This window comes from Heptranchias perlo, chromosome 17, assembly GCF_035084215.1.
Source record: "Heptranchias perlo isolate sHepPer1 chromosome 17, sHepPer1.hap1, whole genome shotgun sequence".
NCBI classification, from domain to species: Eukaryota; Metazoa; Chordata; class Chondrichthyes; order Hexanchiformes; family Hexanchidae; genus Heptranchias; species Heptranchias perlo.
This window is the reverse complement of record NC_090341.1, coordinates 30,535,599-30,562,652: the sequence shown is the minus strand read 5'-3', so window position 1 is coordinate 30,562,652 and position 27,054 is coordinate 30,535,599. Positions and strand designations below refer to the sequence as shown.

The 27,054-nt window shown below is 44.0% G+C and overlaps 1 protein-coding gene across 4 annotated transcripts in view; it reads left to right on the top strand.

Moving 5' to 3' along the window:
- The window catches only part of cadpsa (Ca2+-dependent activator protein for secretion a), a 416,704-nt gene that overhangs the window by 54,880 nt on the left and 334,770 nt on the right, over positions 1-27,054 (top strand). For all 4 annotated transcript variants that reach the window (XM_067998838.1, XM_067998836.1, XM_067998835.1 and 1 more), the window contains exon 2: positions 22,265-22,378. In XM_067998838.1, coding sequence (XP_067854939.1) covers positions 22,265-22,378 — 114 coding nt within the window. The remainder of the gene's footprint in view (positions 1-22,264; positions 22,379-27,054) is intronic.

The window sequence follows — 27,054 nt, the reverse complement described above, 5'->3', positions numbered from 1 at the left end:
GAGAGTGTAAGACCACTGGGAGATTTTGACCTCCCAAACCCCCATCCTTCTCAGGAGCAGGTATCCTATGGGAATACCGTTGTATGATATTATCATAGAGCTGGTGGAGGAGGAGAAGGAGGAGGAGGAGCTGCACAGGCATGTAAGTAGGACACACCACACCAGATATTACCCTCCTCCAAAACAATGTACCGGCAATGCAGGTCATATGAGGATCTTAGTAAGGAGCTGTGTATAAGAAGAGTGTACTTCATAAAAGAGGAAGGAGGGCATCTCTGCCACCAACTGCACGAGGACCTGAAGCTATAGTCATCTGTCTGCAATGCTCTCTCTGTGGCTACGAAGGTGATGACCTCACTCACTTTTATGGCCCAGGATTATTTCAGGCAGCCACAGTCGGTTGACTGACACACTTTAAAGAAATGCTGGGGAATTCATCATCTTTGACATCATAGCGAGGCAGCAGCAAGATAAGGCCATCCAGTTTTACAGGGTTACTGGCTTTCCCAATGCTCAGGATGCAATAGATGGCTCCTACAGAAAGCTCCCTCAACAGGAAGGGCTTCCACTCCTTGAATATACAGATTATGTATGACAACATGCAAAAGATCCTACACATCAATGCAAGATATGCAGGAAGTTATCACAATGCATTCGTCCTTCAAAATTTTGCCATCCCTGACCTCTTGAGGGGAAAAAAATCATGTTGATGGATGGCTTGTGGGTGACTAAGCCTCCTCCCTGCTTCTGTGGATAATGACCCAAGAGTAGCCTGAACTACAGCAAGGGAACACTACGACAAGGCATATACCTCCACAAGAATTGTCATTGAAGAAACCAATGGGGTGTTAAAGGAGCGCTTTCATTGCCACGACAGGGTGAGAGGCACTCTACAGCATGCTCCAGCTTGTGTGCCATGCATAATTGTAGCCTGCTGTGCCCTGCATAACTTTGCCATACAAAACATCCTGGAAGACATTGCTGGGTGGGGCCTTGGGTGCTTTGGAGGCAGAAGTACATCAAGGAGAACATCGGGATGACCCTCACATAGGGAACTCCTTAATGACTGCTGCAAGTGACATCCAAGCACATCTTATCACTGACGACTTCTCTTCTGTTTAACACAGTCTACCCTTGACACCACCGTCTTCCTCCCTCAAATTGAAAAAAAGGGCTAATCCATCAATGCAGTAGCCATCCTAGACATAACACATCAGCAGCCCTTTCTTCATATGAATAAGAAACATATGTCCACATTCTACTTTAATACAACGAAGTCCAAAGTGAACACAAGCCAACCTATTCTTTCCTAGCACTGTGCTTCCAGTGGGTGGCTAAAGTTGCCTTTCTTTCACATATTTTATTGCTTCTCTTAGGTACAACCTGAGGTCAGTATCATGAGAGATCGTTGGCTGGTCATGTTCTACAAAGGATCATGGGATGAAGGTGGTTCCCCCCCCCCCCCCCCCGCATTCATGGCAGCTTCTGGAAGGGAGCCGCTTCTGGCTGGATCTCTCTAGTTTGTCCCTGCGCTGCTGTTATTTTGAGAGGGTGAAGAGTGTGCTGGTGTCCTGATCGAGTCACTGAATGTTTTCTGGCACTGGTTTTCAGTCCTTGGGTGAGAGAGTTTTCACTTAGCTCCAATGCCACCTCCCTCCACATGGCATGAGTGACCTTTTTGGCCGGTGTCTGCCACAGGCACCCAGTACTCTATTTCTCCTGTGTTCTATTTCATCCAGCACAGTTTTCAGGTTGGATTTAATGAAATTGTGATATCTTTTTCTCTTCCCTGCTAACTTCTTTGCCTGCCTCTTCCAGGTTCTCCTGTGTTAGACATTCTTGTAAAGTCACACAAAAGCAAACGGTCGTGAGACATTTAGTCAAGCTAGCTGACAGTCAGTTCTGAGTCAAGCACTGTTTGTTATGTATATGTTGCTCCCCCAGGCTGCTGGTGCAAACTTCAACCAGAATTGGCGTTTTAAAGGCTGCATTAATTTCCATGCACTGCAGTACATTACTTTCATTACACATGAGTTTTACACCAATCACTACTCCAATGAATATCTAAGGAAGCTTACCTGCTAAATTCTTCTCAAGACTCCAAGTGCAACTCATTTTCCATTGGCAGTGCAATTCATCTTGTCGAAATTTGGAGCCTATATCTATATAGATTATATTGGCACTTCTTGACCACAAAGCTTACTTGGGTGTTATCATGATTTTGATTGATCTTTTTTATATCAGCATTTAACATTGAAATTTCCTATGTAGACATTTATAATGGGGAAAGCCCTTTCTAAAGATGTAACCATTTCCTTCATCGTGGTTTATTGATGAAACAATCAAATTACACAAAATTATTTCTGGAAAAAAAATTGTCTGCAATTTTTTTTCCCAGTCCGCAATAAAGTTTTAAACAATATAGAAAGAATTACATGTTTCACAATAACTATTACATTTACTTACGAAATTGTTGGTTGTCTCTTTTAATAATTAAAATGTCTACCTCAAGGATTAGGTCAATCTCAAAAGCCTAGCTTTGACTGGATATTTTTACCTCAAACCAGTTAGAGTTTTGAACCACATCTGTGCATTCTGAGTATGTACTTTAAGCGTGTCCTGATTTTATGATTGGACGGATAAAAAAAACTTTTGTCCAATACACTGTTTCTGGTTGGAAGTTAGATCCAGAGGGGAAAATAAAATTATCACCACAGCTGGTGTCATAGTGTACTGCAATGCTGGCACTATTAAACAGGTAAACGCCTCCTTCTCTCACGGTTCAGGGCTTTTAATTTGTATTATAATCACTTTTCTGTCCCCCTGCTGTGCTCACTGCCTAGACTCTTTGCTGTGGTCCATCCCCTGGCATCTCAGTTGTGCTCCACTCCCTGTCTCCCTAGCTGTTGTCTATTCCCGAGCTCCACACCTGTTGTGGGAAAAACACCACTCGGAGTCAGACTTAAAGATTCAACATGCAGTTTATTGGACAAAGCTTTGGGAGAAGCGCTTGACACTCTGCAGTGTACGCAGTCACCTTCTCAACTTTAAAATGGTCGTTGAGCTTCTTTTATACTTTACAAGTACAGACATTCAGCAGTTTATTACATTATTAGCCTTGCTTAGTTACACATTAGCCAATTAGGCCCCGACAGCAACAATTGACCTCCAATCACATTAAAACAACTGTTATCAACTTAAGACAGTCTGGTCTTTGTCTGTCCTGTAGTTTTATCAGTTCGTTGTGCTAAGTCAGCATTTTTAAATGTATTTTCACAGAGTCCATTTTGTTTAGCAGAGTCCATTTTGTTTAGCAGTACACTAATTTGTTAATCATCATTTGTTATGTTTAAGCTTTTAATTATGGTTAGTCTGGTCCATGCAAGGCGCATTTCAGTGTGGCCTCGGGGCAGTGACCGCAGCCACGCACACACGAGTCGCCTAAGGTCATCTTTGCCTTTAACCCAACAGCTTAAATTTTACTTTAACAGTCCCCCCTTTTGGTCATGATTATGGCTTAATAATCATTTAGACCAATAACGATAGAGTTCATGCAACATTGGTCCGGCACTTAATACACAGCCTTTTCGGGTATTTATCTTCCGTGATGTTCCGTGCGTATGCCTAACCCGTAACTCACAGGTTACATGTTACAGACTTCACAGCAGACATTAAAATATCCGATAACCAAGCATAATAAACTTTCAAATAACTCCCTTGTACATTCCTCCAGTGATATTGCCACCTCCCTAATGATTGATGGCCTCTAGGTGCTTATCAGCCACAGAGGCCTGCTCTTTTACAAGGTCGTAAAAAGCTTGTTTGATAAAGACAGCAAGCCCTTTATTCACAGCTAACTAACGTATATTTTACTTTAACATAAGGTTTACAATAATGTAGAAAGCTTGTATAGTGCTTTTCTTACATTCCCTCCTGTTCAGCCTACAGGAAAATTCCTTTTAGGTTCATACCTTGGTAAAACAAACTGAGCAAGGGTTAGAAGAGAATTCTAGCCCAGGGATGTTGTCCTTCATTTTATACTGTTTCCATGCATGATTCGAAAGGGTAGATGTCCCTTTTTCAATGTTAGCATTGCAGTGTTTCATTTCAGTCTTTCAATCTTAACCTCCAACAACCCCGGGTGACCTCACATGGCCTTATCTAATGTCCTTATTTTGTTGGCATCACCTATCTATCTGAGCCATTTGCTCTTTTGGTCTAAGTGGGCTGTGGACTTCCGACTGTCCCCAGAGGTTCTAATTTTGGGTGCAAAGTGCCCTATCTTTATGCTATTCGGCTGTTGGGGCTGCACATACGCATTTAAATTATCCCACCCTGTGCTTCTGGGCTGTGTCCAACACTATGTGGACATACAGTGACAGCGTGTCTAGTCTGGGCCCCTCATAATTTTGTAATTTTGTATCCATCGTGTGGATATCTTCTAAGTATTGTTTCTCTCAATTTCATTGTTAACTGATGGGAACCTAACCCTGAATTTTGGAAATCCAAATTACTATGTCCCTCTTTACTTTAATTTCAGTCCTTCTGATTGGTACCAGTGTTTCCTGACTGTTTCATTAATTAGTCGGTTTCTCTATGGACCATGTGTCAGTGCCTTGTTTAAAAGGATTTCTCACTCGCCTGGACCACATTAACCATTTCATGTTGTGCTGTTGTCAAGTAACTGAGCCTGTCTTGGATATTAACTTTTTGCTGGCCAGTCTCTTTTTCCTCATGGTATTTCCGAACGTGTTTTCCATGGCACACATCATATGTCCAGTAGGATTCAGTCCTGTAAAAGCAACTGGTTTGTTTAAAGAGTGGTTCCACTAGCTCACCAGGCCTTAGGCCTTTGTAATCATGTTCTTCATCCTGGTCTCCATTTCAGATGATGGCAACATACATTTGTATCTTTTATGTCCACTGTAGCCATTCTTAGGTTTTCAGGTTATCTTATCAAAAAGATCAGGGGTGTCTAGAGTGCTTATCTCCCCCTGCATGGTCCCGATGTCAGGGTAGTGGCCAGGCTATTGAATGTAGCTTTCTCATTGTTCATTATAGGCAAGGACACAAATATCTCCACAAGAAAGCTATCAATTTACTATTCTCAACTACACTTTCCCGACTTTCACTAGATTGTATATTTATGCCAGATTGATATTTTTTTTTGGTAAATCATGCCCAGTTCCATGACTTTAGAGAAATTCCCATTTGGTGTAATTTCTCTGTTTCTTTACTTTAATTCTCAATCACTTCCTCTCATCCAATTTTACATAACCCATTATATTACCTATCATGAGCCCTGGAGGAACGTTACTGTCTGATACAATATTTACAGTCCGGTCCAATATCCCAAAATGTGTTTATTTTACGTAATTTCTTCTTGAACCGCTTTTCATTTCCCCAAATATCCCACTACATTGTGCCCGAGTCCCTTCTATCATTTCACAATTATCCCAACTTGAGAGCAGTATTGTTGGACTGACAGGACTTGTCAATGTAAAATTTTCTTCCTTTCCGAAAGATCCTTGATACACAGCATTCAATAGGAACCGTTTAGACTGGACTCCTTTTATTTTAAAATATAATTTGATTATCCCCATAAATTACAAGTAAATTTTTCTTTCTCGAGTGCTTGAATAGCAACTCATATAAATTTTCCTTATCAATTCCAATTTCAGAACAAATTATGTCCAGGCTTTGTGGTTTTATAGTAGAGATGAAGTGCTCGTAATTACTTTTGGATGTAACTCCCATATCTCCCCACCTCGAGCACTCTGTCTCGGAAGACAATAAATGGGTTAAAACAAAACAAATCAAAATGTTTTCAAAAGAAGAGAATCAGGTTGATATCACCACGTTGTGACATTTGGTATCTGCTGATGTCTGCAGCTAAAGTCTTAAATCTTTAACACCACTGGATCGTTTCCTGCACCAAATTTCTCCAGCAAAGGTTGCACCATAACCTTGTAAAGCCATTTTATGTCAAAGAACTACTCTTGGTAATCCTGCACCATCAACACTCACGTGGTCCCAAAAACCAGGGTCACCTGTTTTAAAAGAAACACAGAAAATCCATTGCGGCTCTTCTTGAGAGCCCAAGGGGTTAATTTGTCAAATCATCATTTATTATTTATTTTGTCCAAAGGAATAATCCCTTTACCCAAAACAAATCCAGAAAACAAAACAGGAGAGAGAAATTGCCGAGTCCCTCTCTCTCTCTCTCTCTCTGGAGCTCCCACATACAGATGTACGTAGGACTGCAGACTGGAATTTCCAACTCCAAGTCCTAATCTCTGTGTTTTCAAGATGTAACCACATTAAGAATTTATTAATGGTTTGGGCATGTATTTCTAGCACTGTAGCTATCCTTTGCAAATGTATGGTCAGCATTTGATCCTCAGACAATTCCTTATCTGTATTTTCATTTATTTTTAAATATATCTTTAATGCGAGACCCTAAATCTCTGACCTTTTGATCTAATGTTGCCAAATCAATGGTGTTAACAACTGAGGCACCCGTATTAAAGGCAGTTGCTATATCACTTATAGTTTTCTTAGCATTCTCAATGCGAATTATATAATTTGTCAGGGAAGGTCTTCCCTCTTTGGTCAGATCTTGTATTGGAGCTACTATTCGTGAATAGTTTCAAATAAAATTGAATAGCCCCAGAACTTGTCGAACTTCCTTATCATACTGTGGCAGTGTAAAACTGATAGGCGTTTAGTACCCTGTGTCAGTACATAGCTCAAGTAATGGACTTCCAATTGTCCAACCTATGCTTTCTCTTCATACGATTTGTTTTACATTCCTTTCTTATCAATTTTTTTTTCACTGTAGCATTGTCTGTGTGGAAACTTATATCTTAGTCAATTGTAGCCTTTGGCATTTCCGAGTAATTGGGTCAATTTTAATAATATAACCTATACCAATTGTTACCTCATGTTCACCTGTGTTCTGGGCAAGCCTCAGACAGTTCTCAACCGACTGGGTCATTTCTATCTGTTTGAACTGCTCTTGGCATGACAGTCTGGCTTCTTGGGATGGAAGGGGTTAACATTAACTGGCTCTCGTGGTAGCAGTAATTTGATACTTCTCCCTCTGAGATTAAGTTTCCACATTCCACCTTCAAAATTTCTCTTCACACAGGTTTGACTGATTTTTTTTTCATTTGTGGATTGCTTTACACTATATATTTTGAACTTGTAATTCTTTAAATCTGCACTTTATCTTTTATTTTACAATTAAACCTCATTTTGTCTTGGTGAATTGAAAACAGATGTCGGTGTCCTTGGAAGGGGTTAACCTTTTTTTCAGTAACAAAACAACGGAGCCAGAAATCAGATTCACGCAGCGTTCTCAGCATACGTCAACGTAATTTTCACATAAATTCCTTTTAAAAAAAAAAATTCATACTGGGAAATAACATCTCCCATCGTACAATTTAGTTTATATCAACTTTTGTTTTAGGTACCCCTCAATTTTCACATTGCTTCGTAAGTTTTATAATTTGCTGTCCAATTCATTTTTTTTTACATACTTTTCGTGGGTATGATTATAACCAACTCTCCGAGCTGTTCCATCTTTCCGACTTTTCCTATCACGGTGATACCAGATAGCTTTTTTTATCTGTCCCGTTAATTTTTCTTTAACCTCTTTTTTTAACCACAGCCAATCACAAGGTAAAAATTCAAAATGCCAATTTTTTAGAAGATCCCATGTCTGGAATTTGACATGCTCACATTTTATAAGAACCAGAATTTAATAGGTCACTTAACCTCAATAACTCCAATTTTAATTCAGCAATATCAGAATTAAACACAAGACAAAACAGATACATTACACAAAAGAAGAAAACACGTAAGACGCAGTAAGAAGGGGGCGTGGCCCACGACACCGACAGAAAACACTCACAATCAGGACAGGCTTTTTAAAGAGACAGTACACTAAAAACAAAAGAACCTTTCTTTTCCGGGTCTCTGTCTTTTAAACATTTTAATTGATTCCTTTTTTCTAATTCCCTTACCCTAGATTCTAATTTCTTAATTTTGTCCTTGTCTTCGCTCCACTTTTTAGTGGAAGCGCCTACTTGTCCTATTAGTCCAGCTAGTTGGTGGACTAGTAATACCCCTGCCTTTTTTGTTCTGTCTTTCTTTTTCCCATCTACCCACTTCCTCTGTTGTTCTAAGGTCTGAGAAACATCCCAGCCATCCTTTTGCATCTGCTTAATCAATGAGTGTCTGTCTGTCATATATTTATCAATAAGGGAACCCGTAGGTCCCCACTTAGTTTCCCCACTTGTCATCTTTACTTGCTCCCTGCCACTCACCGGATAACTCATCTTAACTCCCGGCCACTCACCGGATAACTCAACTTAACTCCCGGCCACTCACCGGATAACTCAACTTAACTCCCGGCCACTCACCGGATAACTCAACTTAACTCCCAGCCACTCACCGGATAACTCAACTTAACTCCCGGCCACTCACCGGATAATTCAACTTAACTCCCGGCCACTCACCGGATAACTCAACTTAACTCCCGGCCACTCACCGGATAACTCAACTTAACTCCCGACCACTCACCGGATAACTCAACTTAACTCCCGGCCACTCACCGGATAACTCAACTTAACTCCCGGCCACTCACCGGATAACTCAACTTAACTCCCGGCCACTCACCGGATAACTCAACTTAACTCCCGGCCACTCACCGGATAACTCAACTTAACTCCCGGCCACTCACCGGATAACTCAACTTAACTCCCGGCCACTCACCGGATAACTCAACTTAATTCCCGGCCACTCACCGGATAACTCAACTTAACTCCCGGCCATTCATCGGATAACTCAACTTACTCACGGCCACGATTACCGTTTTGGTAACGTGTTTCCTCCACCGGAGCCCGGCTCTCGGTCAGGGTGATCAGCTCCTTACCACATCCATACCTCACTGCTTAAAACTTCGGACATTAAAACTTCAGACAGTACACATTGTGAATTCTTATGCTCTAATTATCTCTGCGTTTGTTCGCCACTACAGAGTTTGATGCCGGATGGTCCTGACTACTTGTGCTTCACGATCATAAGTGCCCTTGTGCCCCTACGCCCACTTCATGGTCCTGACCATCGCGTGGGGGATCTCCCCTCTTAACAACTGGTCTAAGGCTGCGCGTTTGAGACAGGCACTTCCTTGTCCTTAGTCGATCAGCACAAGCAATCAGTTCCTGTTTCTACCCAACAGTCCCATAACTTCCCCTAACTTTCCCCCGTTTTTAACTGCATGGTTGGCTCAGTCTGACTTCCACAGTTCAATAATCTCTACTCCAGTTCGCTGATCGAGGCCAACCGATCAACTCACCAGCAGTGAGATCCTGCCGACTACGCCAATTTGTTGTGGGAAATCACCACTCGGAGTCAGACTTAAAGATTCAACATGCAGTTTATTGGACAAAGCTTTGGGAGAAGCGCTTGGCACCCCGCAGTGTACGCAGTCACCTTCTCAACATTAAAATGGTCGTTGAGCTTCTTTTATACTTTACAAGTACAGACATTCAGCAGTTTATTACATTATTAGCCTTGCTTAGTTACACATTAGCCAATTAGGCCCCGACAGTAACAATTGACCTCCAATCACATTAAAACAACTGTTATCAACTTAAGACAGTCTGGTCTTTATCTGTCCTGTAGTTTTATCAGTTCGTTGTGCTAAGTCAGCATTTTAAAATGTATTTTCACAGAGTCCATTTTGTTTAGCAGAGTCCATTTTGTTTAGCAGTACACTAATTTGTTAATCATCATATGTTATGTTTAAGCTTTTAATTATGGTTAGTCTGGTCCATGCAAGACGCATTTCAGTGTGGCCTCGGGGCAGTGACCGCAGCCACGCACACACTAGTCGCCTAAGGTCATCTTTGCCTTTAACCCAACAGCTTAAATTTTACTTTAACACCCCACCTCGTCTTCCTTATGCTTTGCTTTTCAGCCCTCCTCTCTGCTATTATCCCAAGCTGCCCCGCCTGCTGCTCCTTGCTGCCCCCACTGTAAGCCATTCTCACCTCAGAATGACACCATGTTAAACATAACAACCATCTCCAGACTCATGATGTGATATGGGAGATCAGCCAGAATGTAAATAAACATTTCATAGAAGAATTATGTTGATTGCAACTTTAAATGCCAGTTTCATTATTTTATATCTGTTATATGTTAAGAAGAGAGTGTGGTCTCAACATTCTAATGGTATTGAAGCTGTAACCCCTTTGAATATAATATTACTTGACATAAATTTATGTGACTCAAAGCAATAATAAGGATCCCAAATTTGGAACCACACATCAACCCCCACTGTCTGGCTTCAATGTGAGAGATGTAAAATAGGCTGCCAACTCGCTGTCACTCATTTTACACTATCACACAAGGTCAAGATCTACCCCTCTCTCTCCTTTCCCCCACCATCTAACCCTGCTTGACCTGAAAAGTGCTCTTGGCCTTGACTCCCCATGTGCTGCCCCACAGGAGATCGACTTGTTTCTTGAAAAGGTATTCAACTCAGATGATGTTTTGCTATGTAAGGGTGGATTTTAACTCTCCCGCTCCTGACGAGAATGGGGTCCGTGGGGTGGGGGTTTAAATTGTGGCAGTATTACAACAGTGACTACACTTCAAAAATACTTCATTGGCTGTAAAGCACTTTGGGATGTCCTGAGGTCATAAAAGGCGCTATATAAATGCAAGTCTTTCTTTCAGTGTGGTATTCACCTTGTCCACGCCTCACCTGTCCCCTGCACCATTTTAAGCGGCTTGTTTTGGACAGCATGTGCAGATCCTAGCCCCAGGCAGGCAAGGGCCTCGTTGACACGCAAAAGTCAGGGTCTGATAACGTCATTCAGGCTCATTTTGACGTTGTGTTGCAAGTGTGTCCCTGCCTTACTCCAGATCTGGAGTAGCAAACTGTCATTGGCTGGGTGTAGAGAGCCAGACATACTGAGGAGAATTGGCTTAGAAGCTTTAGCAATGAAGAACCTGCATAGGGTTTGGAGTCAAAAGAAGGCGAAAATCCCATCAAAAGCACAGATCTAGCAGACCTGCGCTCTTCTAATACTTTTGTGTGGATCTAAAACATGGATGTTGCTTAAGCAAGTCATCAAGAGACTAGATCTGCGCTGTCAGGGGTGACTTTGGGAATTAGATAGTTTGACTCCGTCCGCAACACAGATGTGACAACGAGAACCGGACTTGAGAAGATTGAATTCATTATTGAACACGTTGCCAGTCTCAAAGACAACGGGGTCAATTTTAGGATGGGTGAGCGAGTGCATTCGTGGCGGGGGGGGGCTCTGAAAATTGGGGATTCCCGGGGCGGGTGCGGAGCCCGGCTTCAACCCGCCCACTTCCGGGTTCCCCAATGACGTGCTTAGATGCGTGCACAGCGCCCACATGCGGGACTCCCACCGGCAATTAAAGCCGGCAGGATCCCACTTAAACCAATTAATTTGATTCTTCAGGTCACGAGCAGATCTGATTGGGAGGATATTTTAGGAGGGGTGGGATTTTCATCTCAACTGAGCGTGTTTCCCGTACTGGGGGAAACACTCCCAGTTGAAATAGACGTGTTGCAGCCACCAGCCAGTGGGAGCTGCAAAGGTCCATTTGACAGGTGGGGCAGGGGGGGAGACCCTCACTCATAGCAGGAGGCTATGCTCTCACTTTGGACAAAGTTTGGCCTCCACCACCCTCCTCCTAACAATAAAATTCACAAACTTGGAACCTCAACCCCGGTGTGCAGACACATTTACCTACCTTGCGGACCCCCTCAAACGTACATCTTCCAGATGGGGGCTGCCATAGCTGCAGTCATGACCTCCTCGGAGGACGAACAGCATCACCAGCCTCGCCGTCCACCTCTGACACGTGGAGCTCCACAACGCAGTGCTGTGACACATCCACCTGCACAACAGGAGGGAGGGCAACCGCAGAGAGAGATGCGTCGCAGAAGGCTCTACCCTCGCCACAGGGTCTACAGACCGAGGCTCAGCTTCCTGGACCTCTCTGAGCAGCAGTGCATACGGAGGCTCCGAGTCAGTCGCCAGGTAGTCGCGGACATCTGCAGCCTCCTTAATGATGAGCTGCTCCCGGATGGACCAAGCAGCATCTTCTTACCTGGTGCTGTCAAAGTCACCACTGCTCTCAACTTCTTCGTCTCTGGATCCTTCCAGGGTGCCACCGGGGACATCACCGGGGTCTCTCAGTTGTCTGCACACAAGTGCATAAGGTAGGTCACCGACGGCTTGTTCTGCAGGGCCTCACAATATATCAACTTCCCCATGGATGACCTCAGCCAGATGGAGAGTGCAGCGGGATTCCACGCTGTGGCTGGCTTCCCACGGGTGCAGGGTGTAATCGATTGTACCCATATAGCAAACGAGCACCTCCACACGAGCCAGGACTGTTCATCAACAGGAAGGGCTATCACTCCATGAACACTTAGCTCATCTGTGACCACCGCAAGAGATTCCTTCACGTGTGCGCCAGATACCCTGGCAGCTGCCACAATTCCTTCATCCTCAGGGAGTCCAACGTCCCGCCCCTCTTCCACTCACCCGACACCCGTAAGGGCTGGCTCGTTGGGGACAAGGGATGCCCCCTGCACACGTGGCCTATGACACCTCTGAGGAACCCCACCACCGAGCCACAGCGTCGATATAATGACATCCACATCGCTATCAGGTCTACAATTGAGCACGCTATAGGACTGCTCAAGATGCGCTTCAGGTGCCTTGATCGTTCTGGGGGAGCACTTCAATACGTACCAGATAGAGTGGGACGCATTATAGTCGTCTGTTGTGCCCTGCACAACATGGCACAACAGAGAGGGGTGCCGCTGGAGGAGGCCCCATCCACATCTGCCACCCACATTGAGGAGGAGGAGGAGGCCGAGGAGGAGGAACAACCCATGGGCAGAACAGCGGTTCACCTGGCTGCTCATGAGGCCAGGGAGTCACTGAGGTGTGAACGGTTCTCCTAACATCAGACAGTGTGAAGAGTCCAGTCCTCATCACCTGCACAGAGGAGCGGCCACACCAGCCCCCTCCCCTGGCCCCTGCACAAAACAGTGGTGTAGCTACACCTACACCCACTGTAGAATGACCCAGTGGGGGCATCAAGTGTGCATGTTCATGGTGAACCTCATGAAAGGGACTTATTGCACAAGCCAGTCAAGAATGGGCAAGACATGGCAGTAGTGGTGATAATAATAAGATTTATTGTGAATGTGAAAGAAAACAAATATAAATAAAAAACATGACAAATCTTCAAACACCCTTGTGCATCCCCTTTGTGCTCACAAAACCTTTGGCTTACACTCCCTACTACTCCTACGTGGTGCTTCCCCTGTGGCTGGAGCAGAGGTAGTGGCAGGTTGCTCTTGTTCATACCCTGACCGATTAGATACTTTGCGCGGACGCCCTCTGGGTTTCGGTGTCCGTGAGGATCCCTCCAAAGACTGCTCCACCTGCACCTGTACAGGGGCAGACTCGAGCACCTGGAGGAGAGGCAGCACTGCAGGTACTGGTTGAGAGGGGGGCAACAGGTGAGATGTGGAAGCACTTTGAGTGGCGTCCCCACTTCCATGTCCCCTTTCGCCATCCTGCCTCTCCTGGGCCTTCTGGCATCTCTTCTCCTATCAAGGCAAAAGACAGAGAGGCGTGTTTGAGTGATGGTTGCATGGTGACCTGCCGCATGCATTGATGTGGGTGAAGGTGGATGCGTGTGAGACAGAGCCATGAGATTGTATGAGGATTGGGTTGCGTGGTAGTGTTCGAATGGGAACTGGGGCAGTGAGTAAGTGTAGGCAAGGTGAGGATGATGGTTGAGTGGATGTGAGGAGTGATGCGAGAGCGTTGTGGTGGCAGTGCAGAAGGAGTTGTGTGGTGGTGGAGGTGATGTGGAAGATGGAGTGTGGGAGAATGAGTAAGTATACTCATTTTGGCTGACCTGGTTAGGTCATTAAAGCGCTTCCTGCACTGGACCCAGGTTCGGGAGATGTTACCCCTGTTGCTGACCTCCTCTGCCACCTCGAGCCAGACCTTCTTGGTGGCAGAGGCAGGCCACTTCCTCCCGTCCACTGGGAAAAACGTTTCCCTCCTCCTCCTGACCCCGTTGAACAGCACCTGTAGTGAGGAGTCTGAGAACCTTGGAGCAGCTTTGCCTCTGGGCTGCTCCATGCTGCCAATTTGGTTATTTGCTGCAGGAGGAGCATTGGAGGACTGCCCCTTTAAATAGGGCTCCTCCTGCTGACAGCCTGTGATGCTGGTGCGCAGTGCACCCGCTGCACAGGTCTAGAATGGGAAACCCGGAAGCATGCATAAGTGCCTTCAATTAGGCTTTGATTGCGTGCGGAGCACCCCGATTTCACTGGGCGCGTTACCCACGCGCCCAGTCGACCCCCCGCTGCCAACCCGCCTCCCTCCTACTATCGGGCCCAATTTTCCATAAACCAGTCACTGAGGTCAGAAAGGGACACTGACACTGACAGAAATGGAGAAACAGGAGGAGGAAAAGGAGCAACATGAAGAGAAGGAAGAGCATGAGCAACATCAGCCACCAGTACACCTAACTTCCAGAGCTCTTAGAGAGCAAGTCAGCCAAGAGTGCTTCACCTGAACCATCCCTCCCATCCCCAATACACCAACAGTCCCGCAATCCTTATCACCACCATCCTTACTACCATCATTCAGTTGCCTTCCTTCAATCCAGCCATATAATTAAGAATGAGCCTTGTGCAACCTCTAAGTGCCAATCTTTAGTGCTTGTTTACCCATCCTAGTACTCCTATGAAGTATTTCCCCAGTAGCTGGAAGGCTGCTGAGCTTCCATTGAGGACACTTCAGTTGGCCATGGTGGGCAACCTTGACCAGCTTTGGCTTTGGTAGCCTGGCTGCAGACTGCAGCATCTCGGCGTGGGCCAGGGCAGTCCGGTGGAGTGGGTGGCGGGGGAAGAGGCATGCTGTGATCCTGAGAGAGGACAGCAGGTGCCTCTCCCATGGAGCCAAGGCCACTCTCGTGGGACTGCGACTCAGCACTCCTAGCACTCTGTGTGAGAACATCCTGTCAACACTAGCCTCCAAAGCCAACATAGCTGCCGTCTGTTTCCATGGCAGCAGTGTGAGCTGCCATGGAAGCTGTCAGCAGAGGCTCCATCATGATGGGTGCCACTGTTGTGTTCATGGAGCTGATCACTCACTCCATGTTGGACAGAATGGTCTCCATGTTCTGTGCGAAGCCCCAACACAACTTGGAGCTGGACTCCTCCATGCTCTGAGCCATTGTGCGCAAACTCACTGACAGGCTGCCCAGTGCATCTTGCATTTCCTGGTGTATGCCCATCCGACTTTTTCGGTAGACTGAGCCCTCAGCACTTGAGTCCTCTGTAGCAGAGCTAGTACATAATCTTGCTGTCCAGCGAACTGGCTTCTGTGGTGTCCTAGCCCCCTGCTCACATGTGGCCGGTGATTCACCAGGTGAAAGCCCCTCCTGTAACTTACCCTCTAAAGTACTTGTGGTGCCAGTCTTTGTACAACTCCCTGCTGGGAGCACAACATTATTGGATTTACCGTTGTGTTCAGTATGTATGATTTGATCAATGGGGCCTGGTGTTTGTCACTGTGTGAAATTTCTTATTAGAAAAAGAAAAACATACAGAAAATGGAATGAAAGTATCCGCCATGAGTTTTATCTGTATATGTTATATAAAGTATAATATAAGCTGGAATGTGTTTCAAAAACATAACACATTTCAGAATGGATATCATGGTAAACCCCTTGGGTTTATGACATCACTTCACTCCTTGATGTGTTGACGTCTTATTGAAACCTCCAGTTTCTGTGTCCTAAAGCCCATGGTGTTCATGAAAAATATCTTTATTCCCCCACCATGATAATAGTGGGCCAGATGAATCATGTCAATCAGTGGTAAAGTACTTAAGACAATAAAATGTGGCCTTTTTTGCTTGTATATGGAAAAAAAAATCCAATTTTAAAATACCAGTTATCTGCTTTAAATAGTTACTGTGGTACCCCCCCACCCCGCCAAAAAAAAAATAGATTGTGATAACCTCAGCAAAATGCATCAGATTGCGCGTTCACTTCCGGGTACTATTTTGTGGGAAGAGTAGGTGATCAGATTACATAGAATGTACATCACAGAAACAGGCCGTTCGGCCCAACAGGTCCATGCTGGTTTTTATGCTCCACATGAGCCTCCTCCCTTCCTACTTCATCTAACCCTATCAGCATATCCTTCTATTCCTTTCTCCCTCATGTGTTTATATAGCTTCCCGTTAAATGCATCTATGCTAGTCACCTCAGCTTCTCTTTGTGGTAGTGAGATCCACATTCTAACGACTATCTTTTGATAAAGATGTTTCTCTTGAATTCCCGAATGGATTTATTAGTGTTGGATCTATTCCACTATAGGATCTTATATTTATGGCCTCTAGTTCTGATCTCCCTCAGAAGTAGAAACATCTTCTCTACAGCTACCCTATCAAATCCTTTCATAATCTTAAAGGCCTCCATCAGGTCACCCCTCAGTCTTCTCTTTTCTAGAGAAAAGAGCCCCAGCCTGTTCAGTCTTTCTTGATAGGTATAACCGCTCAGGTTTGACACAAGTTCTTCATTATAAACCTGAAAAAAAGCCATGCTGGATTTATTTGCTAATGCTATTATCATGTTTTTTGATTGAGCTAATCAGTTTTTTCCAAGGATTTAGGAACGATTTGATGGTATTGCAAAAGAGCTGTTGTAAAGGAACTTGGAAACAATTTATAAATTGTCCAAGTGTATCAATAAAAGTCAGATCTCTTTGAGGGACTATTTTGAACTAAACTATGACTAAGCTTAAAGTTATATTTTGCAGAAAGAGAAGAATCTTCACATAATTTGTACACTTGAGGGTACTTACATGTGATAAGAACCTCAGTGATCTGCAAACAGGTTTAGAACATCCATCACAGCACTGGAGAATTATCTAGTTTCCATGGTTCTATATGGCAAAAGGTATTCTTTGTTTGACCTGGGACAATTATCCATTAATGGTTACAACCATACACATGAGCTCAGAATCTAATGAATAAATTGTTTAATGGTAGAATTTGGGAATATATTGAAAAGAAATATATTTTTCGTAACACACCCAGAAATCTCAATAGTACTTTCCTCACTGGTGGTTTTATAATGTATGCATCTAAACATCTGGTGCTTGAGTATTTAGTTATAGAAATCATGCTGTGTTAATTGGGAGCACTCAGATTAGATGGTGTAGCATAAAATGTGTTGCAAAGGTTACACCTTCATGAAGATTTGTGTGACCTGCATGTCTCAAGGTGGGGGGCGGGGAGAGGGGGTCAGGGTCAGAGGTGACGTGTGATCAGAAACTGGGTTTTATAATATCCGCCACACATTATGATGTTTAAAATGTATGATAGTCATCATGGAGGAAGGATTGCTCTGGTTGCTAAGTGCATTCAAATTGAAGGTGTTTACCGTGTCACTGCACATAGTGATCAGAGTAATTCCTCCCCCTCCGTGTCCTTTTGTATTCCCCTGATATGACAATGCTAAACCATGATAATTATGGTAAATGCACATTGTACAATTGTAGTATAATTCTTTTACTATAGAGAAAAAATATTCCTGGAAGAAGGCAGGGTTCATATAATTCATGATTAGCATTGTACTGAGATACTTTTTACATCGTTCCTGCAGTGTGCCAAAATTAAACTGCAGCATGTCTTGCTCTGTTTATTCAGACTTCTCATCGACTTTCATACAGCGCTTTATTCTAGGAGAAAGAGAAGGCTAAAAGATTGCTTTCACAGTATTGTTACATTTTTCTCTTACATTATTTGACACTTGATAACTGAAGTACAGTTCTCGCCAGCAGTGACGCACTGTGGACTGTCATGAAAGCAAAATTTATAGTACAAGTAGTAATCGGCTCCGCTAGGTGCCAGTATTCTGGTATCATATCTTATAGTTCCAAAAAGAGAGGTATCTATCCACATTTTGAGCTGCTTTCACCTTGCAGCTTAAAAGTCTATTACTTTTTTCTCTTTGGTGTGGAGTAATGAAAAATATCTATTCTTGTTTTGAGGATTCAATAACAGGTTATAACTATGTCCTTGCATCCTTGGGGCCTGAGTTTGAATCCACCTGAGGGTGCTGGGATGAGAATCAGCTTTCCCTGCCAAATGCATGAGTATGAGATGAATTTGGAAACACTCAACGCAGTTTCCAGTTAGTGCAGGTGTACAGCACAAAACTGACTATAATATTAAGGATGAAACAAATTGTTACAATAGAGTAGACTGCATCTAACTCATGTTATACCAGAGCTGGGAGTGTCTGATGCTGATACTGTGCGGAAATGGAAAAGTGATCCATCCCCAGAATTAACATCCCTCCTCTGATGAAAAGAAAAAAAATACCAAAAAAGTCAACTTATATGTCTTCACACTTGGCAACTTTGCATAGGCTAGACCAGTTTTATCCAATACGTTAGCCATTAACCTCATGTGGCTAATTGGGAATCAAGATGTGGCAAATTGCATTTCTGATTAGTAAATAAAAAATGAGTAATAGACACCGATGTTGGGCATGTGATCTCTATTCATATTCGCACGATGTATGCATGTGGAAGAAGAGGACAAAATGCCATAGGTACAAGGGAGCCTGAAAATATATCAAGGGGAGGAACTTAGTGGATTTAATATAAGTTTAAAAAATGGTAATGGAGAAAATAATGGGACTTAAGGTAGACAAATCTCCAGAACCTGACGCTTTCCACCCCAGGGTATGAAAAGGAATAGGTGAGGAAATTGAAGATGCTTTAGTCATAATTTTCCAAAGCTCTCTAGATTCAGCAATTATACATTTTGGATTGGAAAAAGGCAAATGTCACTCCATTATTTAAGAAGGGAGAGAGAGAGAGAGAAACCAGGTAACTACAGGCCTGTCGGTTTAACGTCAGTTGTGGGGAGCTTACTGGAATCTATCATCAGAGACAGAGTGACTGAGCATTTGGACAGGTATCAATTGATCAAAGAAAGTCAGCATGGATTTTTGAAGGGTACGTCATGTTGGACTAATCTAGTTGAGTTTTTTGAGTAGATCACTAGCATGGTGAACAGGGGAGTGTCTATCGATGTTGTCTATATGGGCTTCCAGAGGCATTTGATAAGATTCCGAAAAAGAGATTACAGTCCCCACCGCTTATAGCAGGCGTATTGGTGTTAACGCGATTTGCCCGCTATAGCAATGGATGGTAAAACCATGAAGTATCGAATAAAAACAGTGTCAGTAACATTTTTGGCTTCCAGCTCCACCTTGATCATGTAGGAGTCATCAACGTCCTAAAGAGGAGAGGGACACAGTACTTTTAAAGACAATGAAATCTTGCAGCCTGAGTGATAGCTGATAAATACATGTAATCCCGTCACTCAACCATTATTTCACCACGCTCCTGAACATAAACAGCGGCATGGCAATATTGAGGCACTCAGCTCCTCAGGTGAATAATTAACAGTACCAAATGAAAGGCGTTTAATAAACACTTCAAATTGCCTGAAATCAGTGGAGCTTTTAAAACGGTAAAGAGAGGGGATTAAATAATTAAGGTAATCGCACTTTAACGAAGTGCGAAAAGCTTATTAAACTGCCCGAGATAGCCGGTGTACTTAATGTTATAAGCAGTGCCTTTGTAATTGATTTCAGTGGAAATGGCAAATGGTTAGCGCCATTTGCCAGATATAGCTGGCTGCCTGCGATAAACGTGGGCGCCATAAGTGCTGGGGTCTGTATTAGCAACAATGAGAGTCCACAGAATTGGAGGTAAACTTGTGACATGAGTTTGTAATTGGTTGGGAGGTAGGATACAGAGAGTAGGGATAAAGTGACAAGTGGTGGTCCCCATGGATCTGTACTGGGGCCTCAGCTTTTCATCACATACATTAATGACTTGGATGTAGGAATAGAGAGTTGTATATCCAAATTTGCAAATTACACTATGTTAGGAGGCACAGTAAATTTTGTGGATTGGAGAATGAAGTTACAAAGTGATATAAACAGACTAAGTGAGTGGGCAAAACTATCATAGATGGAGTTTAGTGTAGGGAAGGGTGAGGTCATCCACTTTGAATCTGAGAAAGACAAATCGGAATATTTTCTTAATGGTGAGAGACTAGGAGCTGTGGAGCAGCAAAGGGATTTAGATGTCATGTACACAAAGCACTAAAAGCTAGTGTACTGGTACAATAAGTAATCAAAAAGGCTAATGGAAAGTTGGCCTTTATCGCAAGGGGATTGGAATTCAAAAGTGAGGAAATCATGCTTCAGTTGTACAGAACCTTGGATAGACCCCATCTGGAGTACTGCGTTCAGTTTTGAGCATCGAACTTCAGGAAAGACGTATTGGTTCTGGAAGGTATACACAGTGCAGATTCACCAGAAGGATACCAGGGCATAAAAGATTAAATTATGAGGATAGGTATATTCCTTTAGAAGATTGAGGGGTGATCTAATTGAGATATTTAAAATCATCAAGTGCACATGTTGAAAAAATACTTTGAAGCACAATGTTTGAAATTATTATGGTTATAAAATCCCTGCAGACAATAAAACACAGTTGATTTCCATTGTTAAATCACTTTCCATCTCTCACTCCTGATGCATAGCTGGATGATGTCATCGTACTAGGTCACATGGGTCAAATCTGCATTTTTTAAAATGGAGGGCGAAGACAAGAAAAGTAGATTCTGACATCATTTGTCAACTTTACAAGCTTCATTTTCAGAGTTGGAAGTAATTTTTGTCACTATTTTGAAATACTGCGTTCCTCAGTAATTGAATTCTATAGCATCCATAGTGCTTTGATTAATGCGGTATCTTGTTTATCTGCCATGAGCTCAATAAGAAAATGCACCAGTCTGAAGTAACCGGTAGCATAATAAATAACTAAATCCAACAAGGATACCTGTGATTCCTCAGCTGTGATACCAGGGGGAGACTATGGAGGAATTTTAACTTAACTCACCTGACGGGAAACCCATGAGATTGGGTAGAACGCTGGTCTTGTACCCCGCCCAATATTATTCTCCGTTGACTTCAATGGAGAGTAAAATCATGCAGGGCATAAAACCAGCCCCCGATCCTGTCAGTTTCCTGACGGGCGGGTTAGGTTAAAATTACCCACTATGACTGGAGGACAGACGCTTCCTACAGTGAGGAAGAAACTGGAGGGCCCGTTTTATCAGGTTGCTCTTGCAGTCTGTTAGCAACTGGCTGTAGAATGGAATTGGCAGTATCAAGATTGCAACCAATTCTCTCAGTACGAAGGTGCATGGTATGGAAATTCAAACAGGGGAAAATAAGGTTTCTATATATGATATCACCTTTAAAACAAGTCCAATTGCCATGGAAGCGATTCAGTAATACAGTACTGTAATAACAATCATGAAGAAAAAAACAAAAACATTACACCATATCTACAGTGATAAACCATGGGGATATTAACACTCCAGTTAAAAAAAATCAGTGTGTAGTTCCAATTATTTAGCTGCGACTAGCAAACACGCCACCCCATGGGAAGAGCGACTGCAAACACAGGGCACGACTGGGATTTGAGCTCTGATCTAATGCTTTAGGTAAGGCTGAGATCAGAAACAACAACTTGTATTAATATTGCGCCTTTAATATAGAGGTTACTGATGACTTTAAATGGTTAGTTGTATAAAAGGAAGCACACACCCAATTCCACATGAGGAAAAGAATAGGTTGGTCCAGTGAGGACAGTTGTTCTGTGTTTTTGGTGGTGGTGATTAGTTGGAGGGGTTGGGGCTCTCTCTGTCCTTCACAACGCTCAATTTCTTTCCTCATACTACTTCAAATTGAAGAAACCCCGGAAGAATAAATATGCTGTCAAGATTTCAGCTATTGACAAAATATATCAGCCCATGGAGAATACCTAATGGTGATCCAAAAGGCCTATAACATTGCAGTTTGAAATGGAAAGGCCCAGTGGACGACCAGAATGATTTATTTAGGGAGAATGCCACCAAAAATAGATTTAAAACAAAACTTTTTATATAGCAATACTGATGCAAAGTGTGTCTAGACTGACAGCAGTTTTCTGCCTCTTCAAACTGGATGGCTTTTAAAGGTTTCAATATTTATATAATTCTTTAATCTTCCTGTCTGTCTTTTCTAGATAAATAAGCAGCAACTCCAGACAGTCAAAGATCGCTTCCAGGCTTTCCTGAATGGAGAGACACAGATTGTGGCAGATGAGGCTTTTATCAATGCTGTGCAAAGTTATTTTGAGGTAAGATTATTTTGCTAGCATTATTTAGAATGTAAGAGTATTTTTTTCTGCTCAATCATTGCTCACCTTTGTTTGAAAAAAATAAATTAATACTGCTGGATGTCATTATTTGGTCATTGTTTCTGGAAATATAACTTCCTTCATCCAGATTTCAATGCCCTTTATAAGGTATCATTAACTATTCTGTTATATCACAATTACTGAGATATGATTGTCCACCTACTTAAAATGTACAGTCTCACTATATTGTGACACATACCTACTATCAGTATCTATATTACCGTAAATTTCTCATTATGTCTTTGACTCTTGTTGTCACACTCTTTTTTCTCTCTGAATGCCTCTTATATAATTCCTCTCATTGACGTCTCTATATCTCTGTTTGCCTGACTCTTGTTCTTATTCTTGTTCTCCCTCTTTCTGTAAGTCACTTTACTATGTTTTTTTGTTCTGTTTCCCAAACTCTTTGTGTACCTCTTACACACTTTCTCTCCATATGTCTCTCCTATTTTTCTCACCCTCCTCTTTTCTCTCGCAGAGCTCTGGATGCTAAGGACTTCAACCCTATGATATTTGTTTTTTTTTATTCGTGCATGGGATGTGGGCGTCGCTGGCAAGGCCGGCATTTATTGCCCATCCCTAATTGTCCTTGAGAAGGTGGTGGTGAGCCGCCTTCTTGAACCGCTGCAGTCCGTCTGGCGAAGGTTCTCCCACAGTGCTGTTAGGAAGGGAGTTCCAGGATTTTGACCCAGCGACGATGAAGGAACGGCGATATAATTCCAAGTCGGGATGGTGTGTGACTTGGAGGGAAACGTGCAGGTGGTGTTGTTCCCATGTGCCTGCTGCTCTTGTCCTTCTAGGTGGTAGAGGTCGTGGGTTTGGGAGGTGCTGTCGAAGAAGCCTTGGCGACTTGCTGCAGTGCATCCTGTGGATGGTACAGCCACAGTGCGCTGGTGGTGAAGGGAGTGAATGTTTAGGGTGGTGGATGGGGTGCCAATCAAGCGGGCTGCTTTGTCCTGGATGATGTTGAGCTTCTTGAGTGTTGTTGGAGCTGCACTCATCCAGGCAAGTGGAGAGTATTCCATTACACTCCTGACTTGTGCCTTGTAGATGGTGGAAAGGCTTTGGGGAGTCAGGAGGTGAGTCACTCGCCGCAGAATACCCAGCCTCTGATCTGCTGTTGTAGCCACAGTATTTATATGGCTGGTCCAGTTAAGTTTCTGGTCAGTGGTGACCCCCAGGATGTTGATGGTGGGGGATTCGGCGATGGTAATGCCATTGAATGTCAAGGGGAGGTGGTTAGACTCTTTCTTGTTGGAGATAGTCATTGCCTGGCACTTGTCTGGCGCGAATGTTACTTGCCACTTATGAGCCCAAGCCTGGATGTTGTCCAGGTCTTGCTGCATGCGGGCTCGGACTGCTTCATTATTTGAGGGGTTGCAAATGGAACTGAACACTGTGCAATCATCAGCGAACATCCCCATTTCTGACCTTATGATGGAGGGAAGGTCATTGATGAAGCAGCTGAAGATGGTTGGGCCTAGGACACTGCCTTGAGGAACTCCTGCAGCAATGTCCTGGGGCTGAGATGATTGGCCTCCAACAACCACTACCATCTTCCTTTGTGCTAGGTATGACTCCAGCCACTGGAGAGTTTTCCCTCTGATTCCCATTGATTTCAGTTTTACCAGGGCTCCTTGGTGCCACACTTGGTCAAATGCTGCCTTGATGTCAAGGGCAGTCACTCTCACCTCACATCTGAAATTCAGCTCTTTTGTCCATGTTTGGACCAAGGCTGTAATGAGGTCTGGAGCCGAGTGGTCCTGGCGGAACCCAAACTGAGCATTGGTGAGTAGGTTATTGGTGAATAAGTGCCGCTTGATAGCACTGTCGACGACACCTTCCATCACTTTGCTGATGATTGAGAGTAGACTGATGGGGCGGTAATTGGCCGGGTTGGATTTGTCCTGCTTTTTGTGGACAGGACATACCTGGGCAATTTTCCACATTGTCGGGTAGATGCCAGTGTTGTAGCTGTACTGGAACAGCTTGGCTAGAGGTGCAGCTAGTTCTGGAGCACAAGTGTTCAGCACTACAGCCGGGATGTTGTCGGGGACCATAGCCTTTGCTGTATCCAGTGCACTCAGCCGTTTCTTGATATCACGTGGAGTGAATCGAATTGGCTGAAGACTGGCTTCTGTGATGGTGGGGATATCAGGAGGCGGCCGAGATGGATCATCCACTCGGCACTTCTGGCTGAAGATGGTTGCAAACCCTTCAGCTTTGTCTGTTGCACTCACGTGCTGGACTCCGCCATCGATGAGGATGGGGATGTTTACAGAGCCTCCTCCTCCTGTTAGTTGTTTAATTGTCCACCACCATTCACAACTGGATGTGGCAGGACTGCAGAGCTTTGATCTGATCCATTGGTTGTGGAATCGCTTAGCTCTGTCTGTAGCATGTTGCTTCCGCTGTTTAGCATGCATGTAGTCCTGAGTTGTAGCTTCACCAGGTTGGCACCTCATTTTTAGGTGCACCTGGTGCTGCTCCTCTACATTCCTCATTGAACCAGGGTTGATCCCCTGGCTTGTTGGTAATGGTAGAGTGAGGAATATGCCGGGCCATGAGGTTACAGATTGTGCTGGAATACAGTTCTGCTGCTGCTGATGGCCCACAGCTCCTCATGGATGTCTAGTTTTGAGCTGCTAGATCTGTTCTGAATCAATCCCATTTAGCACGGTGGTAGTGCCACACAAACACGTTAGATGGTGTCCTCAGTGCGAAGACAGGGCTTCATCTCCATGAGGACTGTGCGGTGGTCACTCCTACCAATACTGTCATGGACAGATGCATTTGCGACAGGTAGATTGGTGAGGACGAGGTCAAGTAAGTTTTTCCCTCATGTTGGTTCGCTCACCACCTGCCGCAGGCCCAGTCTAGTAGCTATTTCCTTTCGGACTCGTCCAGCAGTGGTGCTACCGAGCCACTCTTGGTGATGGACATTGAAGTCCCCCACCCAGAGTACATTCTGTGCCTCTTCCAAGTGGTGTTCAACATGGAGGAGGATTGATTCATCAGCTGAGGGAGGGCGGTAGATGGTAATCAGCAGGAGGTTTCCTTGCCCATGTTTGACCTAATGCCATGCCGGTGGGACAGAACATAGCCAGGGATGGTGATGGAAGAGTCTGGGATGTTGGCTGAAAGGTATGATTCTGTGAGCATGGCTATGTCAGGCTGTTGCTTGTCTAGTCTGTGGGACAGCTCTCCCAATTTTGTCACAAGTCCCCCAGATGTTAGTGAGGAGGACTTTGCAGGGTCGACTGGGCTTGGTTTACCTTTGTCGTGTCCGGTGCCTTGTGGTCCGTCCGGTTTTATTCTTAATGTAACTTTTTTTTAACTCAGATTTGCAACTGAGTGGCTTGCTCGGCCACTTCAGAGGGCAATTAAGAATCAACCACATTGCCACATGTAGGCCAGACCGGGTAAGGACGGCAGGTTTCCTTCCCTCAAGGGCATTAGTGAACCAGATGGGTTTTTAACGACAATCCGGTAGTGTCATGCCACCATTACTGATACTAGTATTTTAATTCCAGATTTTATTTAATTAATTGAATTTAAATTCCCCAGCTGGTGTGGCAGGATTTGAACTCATGACTCCGGATTATTAGTCCAGGCCTCTGGATTGCTAGTCCAGTAACATAACCACTATGCTATTATACCTCATTTGTAGAAATGATCTTGTCTTTACCTGGCACTGTGGGCCACCATATTTGTCTTGTTGTATATATATTTCTTGCATATTTCAGCCTCAGGCCACAAACCTGTAGTTCCAGCCTTCAGAGATCTAGCTACCACCCCTGCTCTCTTCCAGGTCAGGAGGGAATGAACAGGAAGGCCGGAGCCAGGATTAGGAATTGAAAAGGCAGGGCTTACCTAAAAACGGCCAAGAGGGTGTAAATGGGGACACTGGTCTGCTTGGGGCTGAAAGGGAACTGTTGGGGTTGGATTGAGCGGTGACGTAATGTCTAAGAGTAAGCAAGAAGAGAGGCTGAGGCCTGCCTGGTTCCAGGAAAGAGCAAGCAGGGATGCTGGAGCCTTTTTGGTGCTAACAAATGGTAGCAATGTATGAGGCTGAGAGGTGACACATAAGTGCAGTGCCCCCTCCCTACATAAAATAGAGTAAAATTCCAATACAGGCATCATTTTTTTAATGTGACCGAATCCTCAAAGCCTCAATATGTTATAAAATAGATTTTATTAAAATATTTTGCAATAATACCTGTAATGGACTGCCAATCTATATTCATATTAGGGCCCTCACTTTGCTTCCATCTCCCAGCCCATCCTGTCTGCTCACTCCAACAGTGACCGTAAAGTACAACATTGGGAGCTGGCAGTGATGAAGTCCAGTGCTGAGAATTGGCGGCAGTGAAGTCTAGCTTTGAATGAAGGTTGGGAAAGATCTGTAGTTGAGGGACGTGATCTGGAGCTGGGGAGTGGCAGCAATCAGGCCGAGAGCTAGGGAACGGGATCTGGAGATTTTAAGAACATAAGTTAACTGGAGCCTGGAGCTACAGAATTCCATGGAGCAGAACCTGTAGCTGTGGAGAACAATGGGAGTAGGGGCGCCATTGAACAGGTTTGGCAGAGGTTAGCTGAAGGAGGAAGGGGGAACA